Below are 12263 nucleotides of genomic sequence, written 5' to 3' on the forward strand. Positions count from 1 at the left end.
TAAAGTCTTCGGAAGACAAATGGGTCTATGAGACTGTGAAAAACCTGATACAATGAGCTGTGGTAGTGGAGCTACTAAACGAGCATCCACACCAATGCAGAATGCAAAAACATGCAAAATGACAGTTCTAAGTCCTAAGTACAACATAGTCATATCTCGACTATATATATCAATCTCAGCATCATCGTTGGCATCATCATAACCATCATCATCATCAGCAGCAGCAGCATGACATCAGGATGGATGAGGCTGTGGAAGTGGAGGCATGAGGTCAGCAATAGAACGTTGTCGCCCCCTCAAGGGTGCAGTCCTGGTACGTCTCCTGCTGGTCGTAGCTCTGCGTCTAACCAAGGCCACTGTGACCCTCGTCGGTCGGGCTCCGACCCTAAATAAGGAGGGGATGTCCCCAAGTATGATCTGTGAGTCAACCCTCTCTTTGAGCTGTCGGGTCACAGGCTCCGGGTCACGGTCATGTCGAGGTCTCGCCTCGTGGGGGTTTGCTGAAAGAACTCCGTGATAGAGCTCTGAGAGGTATTAGTCGAGGGAGAAGTCTACTCCTATCTCCGTGCTCGGAGTATCCTATCGCGGTGTCTGAGCACCTCATGAATGAAACTTGCCAAACATCACTGGTCTGGGTAGGAGAGGAAACGGGCCAAAACCCCATGACAATCTCTGAAGAGGCAGTAGAAACGCCCTTGGATCTCATAGTAAACAAGACACCTGAAGATGAAATGCTACTCTGTCTCAACCTCCTACATGTCACACAGTGTGCATATGCGCCTCTCCCTGGGTAACCGCTTTGCTCTGCTGCTCTCAGTACGAAGTCTATGTGAAGAGACCTGGAACTGCCCAAGGGAGATCCTTAGCGAGTGGGATAGGTGAATCTGCATGTATCATGGTGGATCAATGAAACCCTTGCTGTGATATGTAAAAAGTGATCTCTGTAGAAGCCCAGCTTCACTAGAAGATCACTCAGGCCCAACCAAGTCCGGAATGTGTGTAGCTGTAGTAGATCCTCACGGATAACCTGGTTGACCTCGTGTGATAGGAGGGGAGAGAAAGGTGTTGGAATCGGAGTCCTAGTGTGTGTGGTCCTAGAGTCTTAGGAATGTCCTACAGTTGTGTGAGTGTGAAGAGTCTTGAGGCCACTTGTGCCACCTCATGTGATTCCTCACCTAGATTATAGGATCTAGATTCTCTTGTGTGTGACCTCATCTATGAGGCGTCTGTAAGGCTTGCCCAGCCTATAAAAGAGGCTATGTACTTGCTGTGATTATCAATCAATCTACATCATTTCGTGCCTCAACTCGTCTCCAGTCATGTGTCTCTCACCTTCTCCCCATTTCCATCAATTGGTATCAGAGCGGGTCTTTCCTGACTAAGCCTTACCTACCCAAGCCTCACCATCGACTGCTCTTTAGCCTCAGCATCACCGTACATCTGCCCGCCGCCTGCAAATCCACGTTGTCCACGCTGATGCTGCTGCTGTGGCGCCGTACAGCCTCGAAATCTCCCGCTTCTGCTGCGCCACTCTTCTGCTGCGCCATCCTGCGAATTTCTGCTGCGCCACTCTTCTGCTGCGCCATCCTGCGAATCTTCCTCCCGCTTCTGCTCTACGCTATCTTCTACGCTGCGCCATTCTGCCCGCTAACTCCTTCCCTGCGCGCCATATAGTCTCTGCACCTGCTGCTCCATGGTGAACCCGACGTGAACACCTGCTGCTCCGACCGAACCTGCTGCTCCCACGCAACTGGACCTGCGACGACGCCAGCCATGGAGCTGACTTGACGACTGACGATCTGAGGGCTATGGCCATCAACTCGCACAACAGATCTGAGTTGATCTTCTTCGTTCGCATCTCCACATGAGCTCCATCGACCAGCAGACAGTCCGTCTGAGATATATTTTTAAAATATTTTTTGCCTCATTTTTTGGGTGAATTTGTTGGGGCTTTTATGATCTGAAGCTCCCCTAGTGTTGCTAAAACACTATGCTCTAGGAAATTTTGAAAAGCCCCAATTTTTTGCAAACTCTAATTTTTGCAGTAACCCTAACCCTAAAATTTAGGGCTTTTCTGTTCTATGTCTTCCTTTGGCATAATTGAAGCTTCTACCATGTAAAATTTGGGCCCTTTTTGAAATCTGAGTAAACATTGTAAGGGATTTAGACACTGGCTGTAATAACAGCTAAGACCTTCCCACCAATGGATAGCATAAAAAACTCCTTGCTCATCGAGAAATTCTCAGGGAGCAATTTCCCAACTTGGCAGACAAAACTCCGGCTTCTTCTTATGCGAGAAGGGATATGGAATATCACCAATGGCAAGGAGCCAAAACCCCAAAGTGATGATGCTAGAATCAGTTGGTGGCAAAACCAAAATGATAAAGCAATGGCTATCATTGGCCTAGCTTTAGCTGACAACCTTATCCACCATGTGGATTTTGATAAGACAGCAAACGACGTTTGGGAAAAGTTAGAGAATTTGTTTGGAAATAAGATCAATAATTCCAAAGTATTTCTCAAACAAAAACTCTTCAAGCTCAAGATGAAGGAAACCGAAACCCTCAATGAACACTTGAGCAATCTTGGGTCAATTCTCCAACAATTATCTGCCATCCGAGCCATTGTTGAAGATGATGATCAAGTTGCTGTACTTCTCTCCAGTATTGAAGACATTTCCAAGTACAATGAGATCCTTGCTGTCCTAAGAGTTAGCCGCAATATGAGCTTTAAGGATATGGTAGCTCATCTCATTGATGAGGACCGTAGGCTTACAGAGAAAGCAGAATCTTCCTTCGAATCTGGCAAAGCATTCTTTCTCAAGAATAAGCCCAAGAAGAACGGAAAACCTCTTAAATGTAATTACTGTCAGAAACTTGGCCATCCAGAGGATCGTTGCTTCAAGAAAATGGCAAAGGTACAAGCCAAAGAACATGCCAATCTGGTTGCGGAGCAGAGCGAGGACGAAGATGATGAAACTACACCTTCTGGACCTGAGAAACAAGCCTGCACTGCTGCTATTTCTGGTCTATCCCTCCATGAGGTGATAGATGAAGAGTGGGCTTTCTAGAGCCTTCCCCTCGGCCTTCCCCTCCCCATGAGAGCACTCCCCCGATCGAGCAACATATCTTTCAGAACCTCCCTTCCCCTCAGCCTTCCCCTACCCATGAGAGGACTCCCTCGTATGAACAAAATGTATTCGATAACCTCCCGGACATAGAGAGTCTTCCTGGGGCCAACAGACTACTACATGTGTGTTAGGTACTCTGCCTTGGGTAGTCCCCCTAAAATGTTGTAATAATTTGTCATTTTGTGTGCCTTGTCCTATAAAAGGCTCCACTTACTTCCATGTACCCAGTTAGGAGACAGGGGGGGTTGTTATGTCTTTCCTTTATCAGGCCTGGCCGAGTTCCAGGATGTTGGTGTACTCCCTAGACCTATGAGTTGGTCATGCATCCATGCTCAGATTTGAGTCTCTGATCATGTTGACACCTAAGCCATGAGAGTGCTTGGTTCAACGTTTGAATTATGCTCAGCTGTTAGCCTCTGAGATTGCCTGGGATGCACAGTCTGGATGATGTCATAGTCTCTCACCCTAGCTCTGAGGGGGGGTTTGTTGGAATCGGAGTCCTAGTGTGTGTGGTCCTAGAGTCTTAGGAATGTCCTACAGTTGTGTGAGTGTGAAGAGTCTTGACGCCACTTGTGCCACCTCATGTGATTCCTCACCTAGATTATAGGATCTAGATTCTCTTGTGTGTGACCTCATCTATGAGGTGTCTGTAAGGCTTGCCCAGCCTATAAAAGAGGCTATGTACTTGCTGTGATTATCAATCAATCTACATCATTTCGTGCCTCAACTCGTCTCCAGTCATGTATCTCTCACCTTCTCCCCATTTCCATCAAAAGGAGCATCCATGCTGTACTGGAAAGGAGGTAGTCTATCCATGTGGAGCCCTAGTCCTGCAAACCATCTCTCTCTGCGTGCATACCAGCACCTCTATTCTCCCCTTGCTGCAAGTGCCATAGAAGAGGACAGTGCTGGCCATGGTATCTTGCTATGCCCGGATGTGTAATCCCCATACTCCCTGACTCGGTACAGATATGTAATGACCTGAACTGCAGCATCTAGTTGTAATGGGGGTGACCCAAACTCCGCCCGAATGATCTGGTGAGGGACGGATGACTTACCACATATCATCCGTGATAACATGAGAACCTATAGCCGCTCCACCCTGGCCCACTCTAAGCTGTGTAAAACTGTAAAATATAACTGAAAAGAGCTGCTGAAACAGACCCCGAACCTTACTCCGTTCGCTGTCCCGACTCCCCGTTTGATGCGCTGCGTGAACACCTTCCCAGAGGACTGAACTGATGCCGAAGGTTGAGGCTGGTCAGAGGGCCACTGGGGGTGAGTGTCAGGCTGTTCAGAGGGGGCTGAGGAGGAGCTGTATGAGGCTGAAGACCTGAGGGAACTGAATGAGAAATGGAGGCCTGGAGGCCCCCTATTCATAGGGCTGGAAGGGCTGAGCCAACCAGCCCAAGATGGCCGACTTTTCAGTCAGTTCTCCTGGCTGGTTGGCTCGTCCCTTGGCCTCATCCATGTTGTGGCCTGCTGATATTGCAATAAATTCTTTCGAACCTAAGTGGTGCATTGCCCCATCAGCTAGATGGTCTAAGCATTGTTTTCCTTGGATGCTCATTTGAGAGAGACTAAATGAAATCGTATAGTCTTCACAAGAAATTGTAGCTTGAATGAAGAGAATGTGGGCTATGTTTTTATTAGCCTTCTCCTTTAGTGCTAGCCTTTGTCATGGCTGAGTCTGCCCTTCACCTCCAGAGTGCCGACAGAAACTCTGTACGAAGACCTTTTTATAAATGGATGCTCAAGTCTGTGGATTTGTATGTGTGAGAGCATATGTTTATACTATGCATTGTTGGGGGCGCTGATGACATCAGTGAGGTTGTCATAGTTGCTAGTCCATGCTATGTGTGACTATCATGAGATTAAAACTGCACACTGTGTGTTTTTAGAGGATGAGTTTGGGCATGTTTCTGGATTCATCTAGATCTATAGACTTTTAAATCTTATAATGTGGGAAGAATATAGAGAAAAGAAGGTCCATCTGAATTTCAAACAGCTGACTCACTAGATATTTTCTGCAAGTGATTCTGTTTTAAGCTGGCGATATTTATTATGGAACTGCTGAAGATTAATTCAATGCTAGTGATAGACCTTGATACAAAGTGGTTTTTCTTTTTGTGTCCTCTTTTAGTGGGTGTGTCTCCAGGGTTCCATATGAAGGGTTCTGTGATATTCAAGGTGGAATTCTTGCAGGTACTTGCTTTCTTTCAGCTCGTAGGAAATTGATGTTGTAGGTCATTTCATGTTGTCTTTCTAGTTTCATATTTTTCAAGCAAGGGAAGCCAACCCAGATCACATGTGATGCCAATGTGCCACAGTTTTCTGTTTTCTCAGATGAGATGGGCTTGGGTAAGACTGTTGAGCTGCTGGCATGCATTTTGACAAACCCTTATAGGAGCTTCAAGTCTGGTCAACCACTGGGACATGATGCAGCAGAAAAAGCTGCCAAGAATCTTCAGGAAAAGCTGATACAGCAGAGACGAGAACGTATTGAATGCCCTTGTGGTGCAATTGATGATGACTATTACAGTGGTTTGTGGGTGCAGTGTGATTGTTGTGATGCTTGGCAGCATGCTTCATGTGTTGGATTTGGTTTAGAGAACCGAGATGGATTGCAGCTTGGGCAAGAAAGGCATTTAAGTAGGCAAGATTCAAACTCACAAAGAACAAGGGAAAAGAAGAGAAGAAGATCTGCAGAAGAGACAACTCCTTTAGAGGAGAGAAAAAAGAAGAGGAAGAGCATTGCAGAGGGGGCAATTCCCTCAAAGGAGGAAGGACGAACTGTGAAGGAAGGGTTCATCTGCGGTACATGTGCGAGACTGATTGGGAGTGTGGAGATAGACGGCATTTGTGGTGCCACACTGATTGTTTGCCCAACACCAATATTGGGACAGTGGCAGGAAGAGATTACTCGGTAAGACTTACTGCTTGTTGTGTTGTGCTCTAAATCTTAGAGGATTTTGATCACTCTGTACATTTTATCTGCTGCAAACACTTTGCTACTATAATAATTTTCATGTTGAAATGTATCAGTTGTGAGAGTTTTTAATCTAGGGCCTTACATGGCTGGGGATGCTATGGACATATTTTGTGGTATTATTTAAGGTTTGGTTTAATGCTGGATCATCTATTTATCTACATCTAGATACACACTACCATGATTAATATCACATGGGTTAAGATGCATGCTTGTGCTGATGGTTATGCTGGTCTCTGTTGTTTACGATCCCCACCATGTTCTCTTATTTTGGCATGAGAGAGGGTGTGCTTTATTAAATGTTAAACCATCGATCATTTATTGATGCTAACCAAAGGTACAGGAACATACCAGATGGAACAATTTTGAGGGATGACAAAGGTGCTTCCTGGTACTCATTCTACTTGGGGACTTCTCATATCAGTATTTAGATTATTTTGGAAAGATCAGCTACAAGATTTTGGAGCATACATGCCATCCCAACATTTGATGCCATTTAATCCAGTAAGGGATTTGCCAGAGGTCTCTTGAGACTTCCTAGAGAATTGCAAGATAATAAAGCATGTTTGATCTGTTAGAATAGTTAGCTCGTTCATCGCTATGTATATGTACGTACAGGTTAGTAAATGTGGGTAAGGGTCATATAGAGTGGATAAGGGGAGCGACCACATCCACATGTAGATAAATGGGGTTCCTTGATTCAATAGATGTAAAGTGGTAGGTTCATTTGTGTGTTCTTGTGTCTTACAGTGTCTCATCTTCTCACTAACATGGTATCAAAGCCTTACTCGTCCTCTTTAGTCTCTGTTGCTTGTGGGCTAGTAGATGTGAGGCATGAGAGAGGTGAGACAAAGAGCTTAAGAGTAAAGAAAATGGATCAAAAGGTCCTAAAGAGCTCATGCAGGTCAACAGGGCTGCATGGAGCTCTAGGGTAGAGGTGGAGTACACAGGCGGTGGCGGATAACAGTAGTTCAGTGTTACGTTTCGCCTAGAAATGTAATCTAGTTATGCATTAAAAACACATAATATATAAAGTATTGTATACATGATTTTTAACAGATAAAGTTTATTGTATATGCTCTCTCTCTCTCTCTCTCCCCCTCTCTCCCCATAACTGCATAAAAACCAAATAAGCATGTTTCGTTAGGTCGAAATGCAATGAGGCGCTTCTGCAAAACTTGGCACTTCCAGACGAAAAGTTTTTTAATTTTTTAAAAATTAAAAATTGGAATTTTGGGTTTGTTTTTTGTTTTTTGTATGTGTATACGTGTTTGTGTCTGTGTCTGTGTTTGCGCCTGCGTCTGTGTGTGTACACACGCACGCGTATGTGTATGTGTATGTGTATGTGTGGGTATATGCACTACTTTTTGTATGTGTCTGTGTGCGTACTATGCACATATCTGTGTGTGACAGTATGCACTGTGCTTTTGTGTGTTTGTGTGCGTGCGCGCGCGCTTGTGTGTGCTTGCAGATGCACTGCATAGAGCATGATGTATATCTAGCATACACTGAGATTTTCAGTTGATGTAATTTTGGCTGCCTCGTTTTTTGAGGTAGCTACTCTTGTAATATAATCAATCAATAGTTTTCACTAAAAAAAAAAAGTGTGTGTGTGTAAGTTGGTCTGCATCACACAACAATCAAACGGAGTTCAGAGGTGGCACCGTGCCTGAGGTAGAGACATTTTTGGGACAATTCAGTTAGCTTAGAGCTCCAAACAAGAACTCACAGCTGAGAGCTATGCATGAAGTTCAGGTAAGGCCTTAAGGGCCGGGTGCAACTGCCAAGAAGGATGTAGCTTAGCAGCAGGGCATAAAAGGAACTCAAAGCTCAGACGGGCAAAGGTGCAAAGGTAGTAGTGCCACTGCATATTTGTGCAGCTTCCTTGGAGCTGTGGATAGTAGAAGGCAGCAGACTTGACGAGAGAGGCTAGACTGTAGCATACATAGAAGGTAGCTGAGCAAAGAAGTCACGATGATGGGCAGCACTATAGCAACATAGAGGTGGGTAACTTCATTTTGGAGCACAAGGCGACAAGCTTGCAAAGAAATTTGTAGCAGTGCAGCAGTGCAACACGCTGACTCATGTACACTGCGGTATACTCTTGAGTCACTCAATCCATACAGCTAATCTTATCATTTATCCTCCACATGTCCTCTCTACATTCTGCACTCGAGCAGCCTATAACGTGGCATTCCTAAACTCTCTTCGAGTCAAATTTGTTCACCCGTGTACAATCCTACTCTCAAGTACACCTTGCCCAAGCCTATAAATCTATTCAAAATCCCATTGCCAAAAGCAGTATTATAATACCTAAGCCATCTATCATAAAATTCTATATGCTCGTGTCCTAAGGGCCTAAAGGCCTAATGTGCACATAGAACCCTTTGCAATAAACTTTCTCTATAACGCATCCTTGTGACATATGTTATAGTCTTTGGAAACCCTACTACCCACTTTAGTATACCAAGTCCTAAAAAATATGCCATATATCCCTAAAGCACTTAAGACAAGGCCTTTCTAAAGTTCTTCAGTCTCTTTTATTGCACACTTTCAAAGGTCCTTGTAAGTCTCTCAAAAGGGTCCTCTATACTACACATGCTAATGTCCAAGAAGGTAACCAAGGTTTCATTAAGAGGCGCTTCCAAAGTTTGTTTCAAGGTAGTTTTTCAAGTAAAGTGTACATCAAGGACAAAAATTGAAGGTGTTGGTAGAGTTTAAAAAGCGAGTAGCATTCAATACAAGAATTCAAAGGGATTTTCAACATTAGGGTGAATTACTAGACGGAGATTGCACAATTAAGAGCAGTTGTAAGCAAATACTCATCAGTCAAGGGAAGTTGTGAGCAATACTTAACATTTTGAGGACATTTGTAAGCAAATACACCAGAGAGTGTTGAGCATTGAGATGAACATCGAGAACTAACATCCGAGTCCTAGAGATCATGGGACTAACTACGATTTTTTGAAAGGCAACGTCAGGAACTTTGTAGTCAATGGAAAGTTATGGAGTTTCATCTCATGCACTACAATGGTATTAAATAAGAAATCTAGTGAAAGGGCGGCGTATGATGAGGAAAATTCCATGGTATATCCTCATGGCATGTAGACACCGGCTTTGTAGAATTAGTGAATTTGACTTTTGCAAAATAAATTTGGGAAAAAGTGGCAACAATCTATGAGGGAAAGTCATTGGTGAACAAGTTGAACTTGAAGACTCAACATGAGAATGAAAGAAGGTTAACTTGTCATGGAGCACTTCATACAAATGTGTATTTACAGAGACAAAATCATTGAGATTGGCTTAGCACTAGAAGATACATAATTTGTAGAGCAGGTTCTCAGAAGTCTATTCCCATCATATGAGAATATTAAGGTTGCAATTATTGCTAGAGATAAAGAAATTTCGTTATGAGCACAATTGCACTCTTGTTCAAGAAGAGTTAAAAAAAAGGATTTGACAGAAGGAATGTATCGAAGCCTTTATGTCCAAGGCCTCATGTAGAAGAGCTATTCTCGCTTTTGCTAGAAGACATTGTGGCATCTGAAGGTGCAAATCTTGACTGAAGTCACATTGGATCTCTACAAAGTGGATAATCTGTGTATCGAGCATTGAGGCATAGATCTTGGACATGACATGCCTAATCCTAATGGGTTTGTAGTTTTTTGGGCTCATGGGATCCCCTGTCTTGTGAATGGGAGTGAGGGTGTTAGTATCTAGGTGTGGGAAAATTGGTGTAGACTGCTTCATTAAACAACTTCGCCAAGATTGGGGCCATAGTACTTAGCCTATACAATGTATTCGGTACATGTCTCTTAGGATCTTTGGATTGGCCGTTATGTAGCTTCAAAGTGACGTGTCTGATGTGCCGGTGGTGAATAATGCACATGAGGTCGGGCGGGGTATTTGTGAGAGGTCAGGTGACGGCTAGTGGGGAATGTCATATAATGTGTTTACATAAGAGTGGAAAAGTCTGATGTCGGTAAGAAGAGAGGGTGCTCGTTGCTCAAAAAACTTCTGCAAAATAGTCTTTGGAGTTGTTGCTAAACAGGATACGTAGTAACTTCTTGATCTAGCAAATGAATGCATGCTTCTTGGCGGAATAGATGACGATGCTCGCGTATCCTCTCCATCTTGGTTGGAAGATGATGCTTAGTCTCAAATATGAGTTGAGGGGGCCTTACACTCATCATCGTACTAGCTATTGCAGGGGATTGAGCCGAGAGGCAACGGGCAAGTGGAGAGGCTGTGCAGGGAGGTCTCATGGAGTGAGCGGGTGATTAGAGCGGCTTGATCTTCTAGGAGCGGGATGTCCTCTAGATCTGTGAGTAGGGTAGAAAGACATGCTGAGTAGTTAGGGTGTGATTGAAGTGGATGTCATGATGTGTGGTGTGTGTGGATGGTATCATGGCGTGTGTGATGTGGTAGGGGGTGGATATACTGAAGAAAAGGTAAGTGTGATCAGCTCTTGGTGGTGGCGGGGAGTCAGATAAGCCAGTGATGTATGGGCGAAGGTGAGGTATTCCATGAGGTAGTCAACTAGTAGTGATCTACCGCGCGATTTAAGTGTGACTTTATGAGGCGACCGCATGCACCGGCAGCTGGCTTCTTTGTGGTTGGTGTGGACTTTGAGGCACTTTGGGCGGCTCTGGTTTGCTGACCCCAAGCGGTTTGTCCATGTCCCCTTAGTTGGTATTGGCCTTTGATTTGGTTAGCACATTGAATGGCGCTTCAGGGTTCAGACATAGGGGGGTTGTTGGAGGTAATACCCTCACCCCTCTAAGGCACGCATGGTTAATGGTGTAAATGGAAAATCAAGGGGGGTGCTCGAGATGATTCTATTTTATTGCCCAATGATGATCTGGATGGGGCAGTCACCTATTGTGAATACTCTTTCTTGGGCATGGACAAGATACATGAGTTATCATTTACAATGGTCTCTGCCGATGGCCCTCCTTGGGTGGATTCACCTGCTTTGCGCCTCCAATGTTTTTTTGGTTCTTTGGGATACACCCATCTAGACAAGAGTTTGATCTGTTTTTTGTTTGGGTTCACTACGGGACACTTTGGATTCTATGGAAGGATCGAAATCATAGAGTCTTTGGTGATTCAACCTTTTCACTTTTTTCTTTCTTTAGGCACTCTCTACAGCAATCTTTCTATGATTGCTTGCAAACTGATTACATAGATCATGATATGTATTTGTCCTATACTGAGATCTTCTCGTGATGTATTTTTCCACATCCCGTTTTTGGGATAGTGATTTTGTAATATAAAGCTACAAAATTTTCATTAAAAAAAAAAAGTGTGTGTGTGTGTGTATAGAGAGAGAGAGTTTATTAAAGTCTTCGGAAGACCGATGGGTCTATGTGAAACCGGCCTTCAGTATCCTAAAGGGCAGTAGACCATAACTTGCATTGCATATCCATTATTCACAGCTACATTGTATCATTTCCAACCGCTTAACTTTAAACAATACCACTTAGAAACAACTTGAGAAATAACTGGATGGAGGCTAGAGTGCCCCTGCTCAATGGAACCAAGTACAAGACACCACACTGGCCCCAAACACTTGGCGCCCCTTCCGGTATTTATTTATTTCTTTAGGAATGAAATTGGTACATACAACAAGGGTTCAACCTTGCACCGTTCCTCTCTGCAAATCCTTTACTTGTCTTCAAGGCATCTAATCCGAGTGCACCACTAGAATTCCCACTGGCAAGGCATATTCAAGCATTCACTTCTGATCTGACACAACTTAGAGGCATTCAGGCATCCAAACTACTGGCAAACTGAGCTCAAGGCAAGCTCAAGGCTATCACATGCATCCACACTGTCCTTAGGCATTCCACAGGATCACCCTTGCCTTTGGGTGCTTCTTAGAACCTGTTGGAGTCCTGAAAGGACTACACACAACACGCATGCACTGCAAAAAGCTGCAAAGCAAGAAAGAACAAGGAAAAACCGAACCTGGAACCAACTCCTGCTGACTGTGGCAGAGGGGCGAGCTCCTTCCTCGCACCTATCCTCTATCCAAGCTCCCCGCAGGGTGCAGGTGTCTTCCAGGCAATCAGGAGAAGAGAGAAATGAAGGTAGAGAGCGGAGGGTGAACAAGAAAGAGCTGTAGAGGGAAGATGGTTCACA

At 44.4% G+C, this 12263-nt stretch overlaps 1 protein-coding gene across 3 annotated transcripts in view; it reads left to right on the top strand.

The window, feature by feature from the left end:
- LOC147902083 (RING-finger, DEAD-like helicase, PHD and SNF2 domain-containing protein) overlaps positions 1 to 12263 on the top strand; it is a 143752-nt gene that overhangs the window by 22676 nt on the left and 108813 nt on the right. For all 3 annotated transcript variants that reach the window (XR_015541000.1, XM_087374667.1, XM_087374668.1), the window contains exons 4-5: positions 5274 to 5335; positions 5477 to 6056. Coding sequence is in view for 2 of the 3 variants with exons in the window: in XM_087374667.1 (XP_087230793.1) it covers positions 5274 to 5335; positions 5477 to 6056 (642 nt within the window). In the remaining variant the exon portion in view is untranslated. The remainder of the gene's footprint in view (positions 1 to 5273; positions 5336 to 5476; positions 6057 to 12263) is intronic.

This window comes from Dipteris shenzhenensis, chromosome 5, assembly GCF_047967505.1.
Source record: "Dipteris shenzhenensis isolate YYH24624 ecotype China chromosome 5, Dip_SZ_1.0, whole genome shotgun sequence".
Classification (NCBI taxonomy): Eukaryota; Viridiplantae; Streptophyta; class Polypodiopsida; order Gleicheniales; family Dipteridaceae; genus Dipteris; species Dipteris shenzhenensis.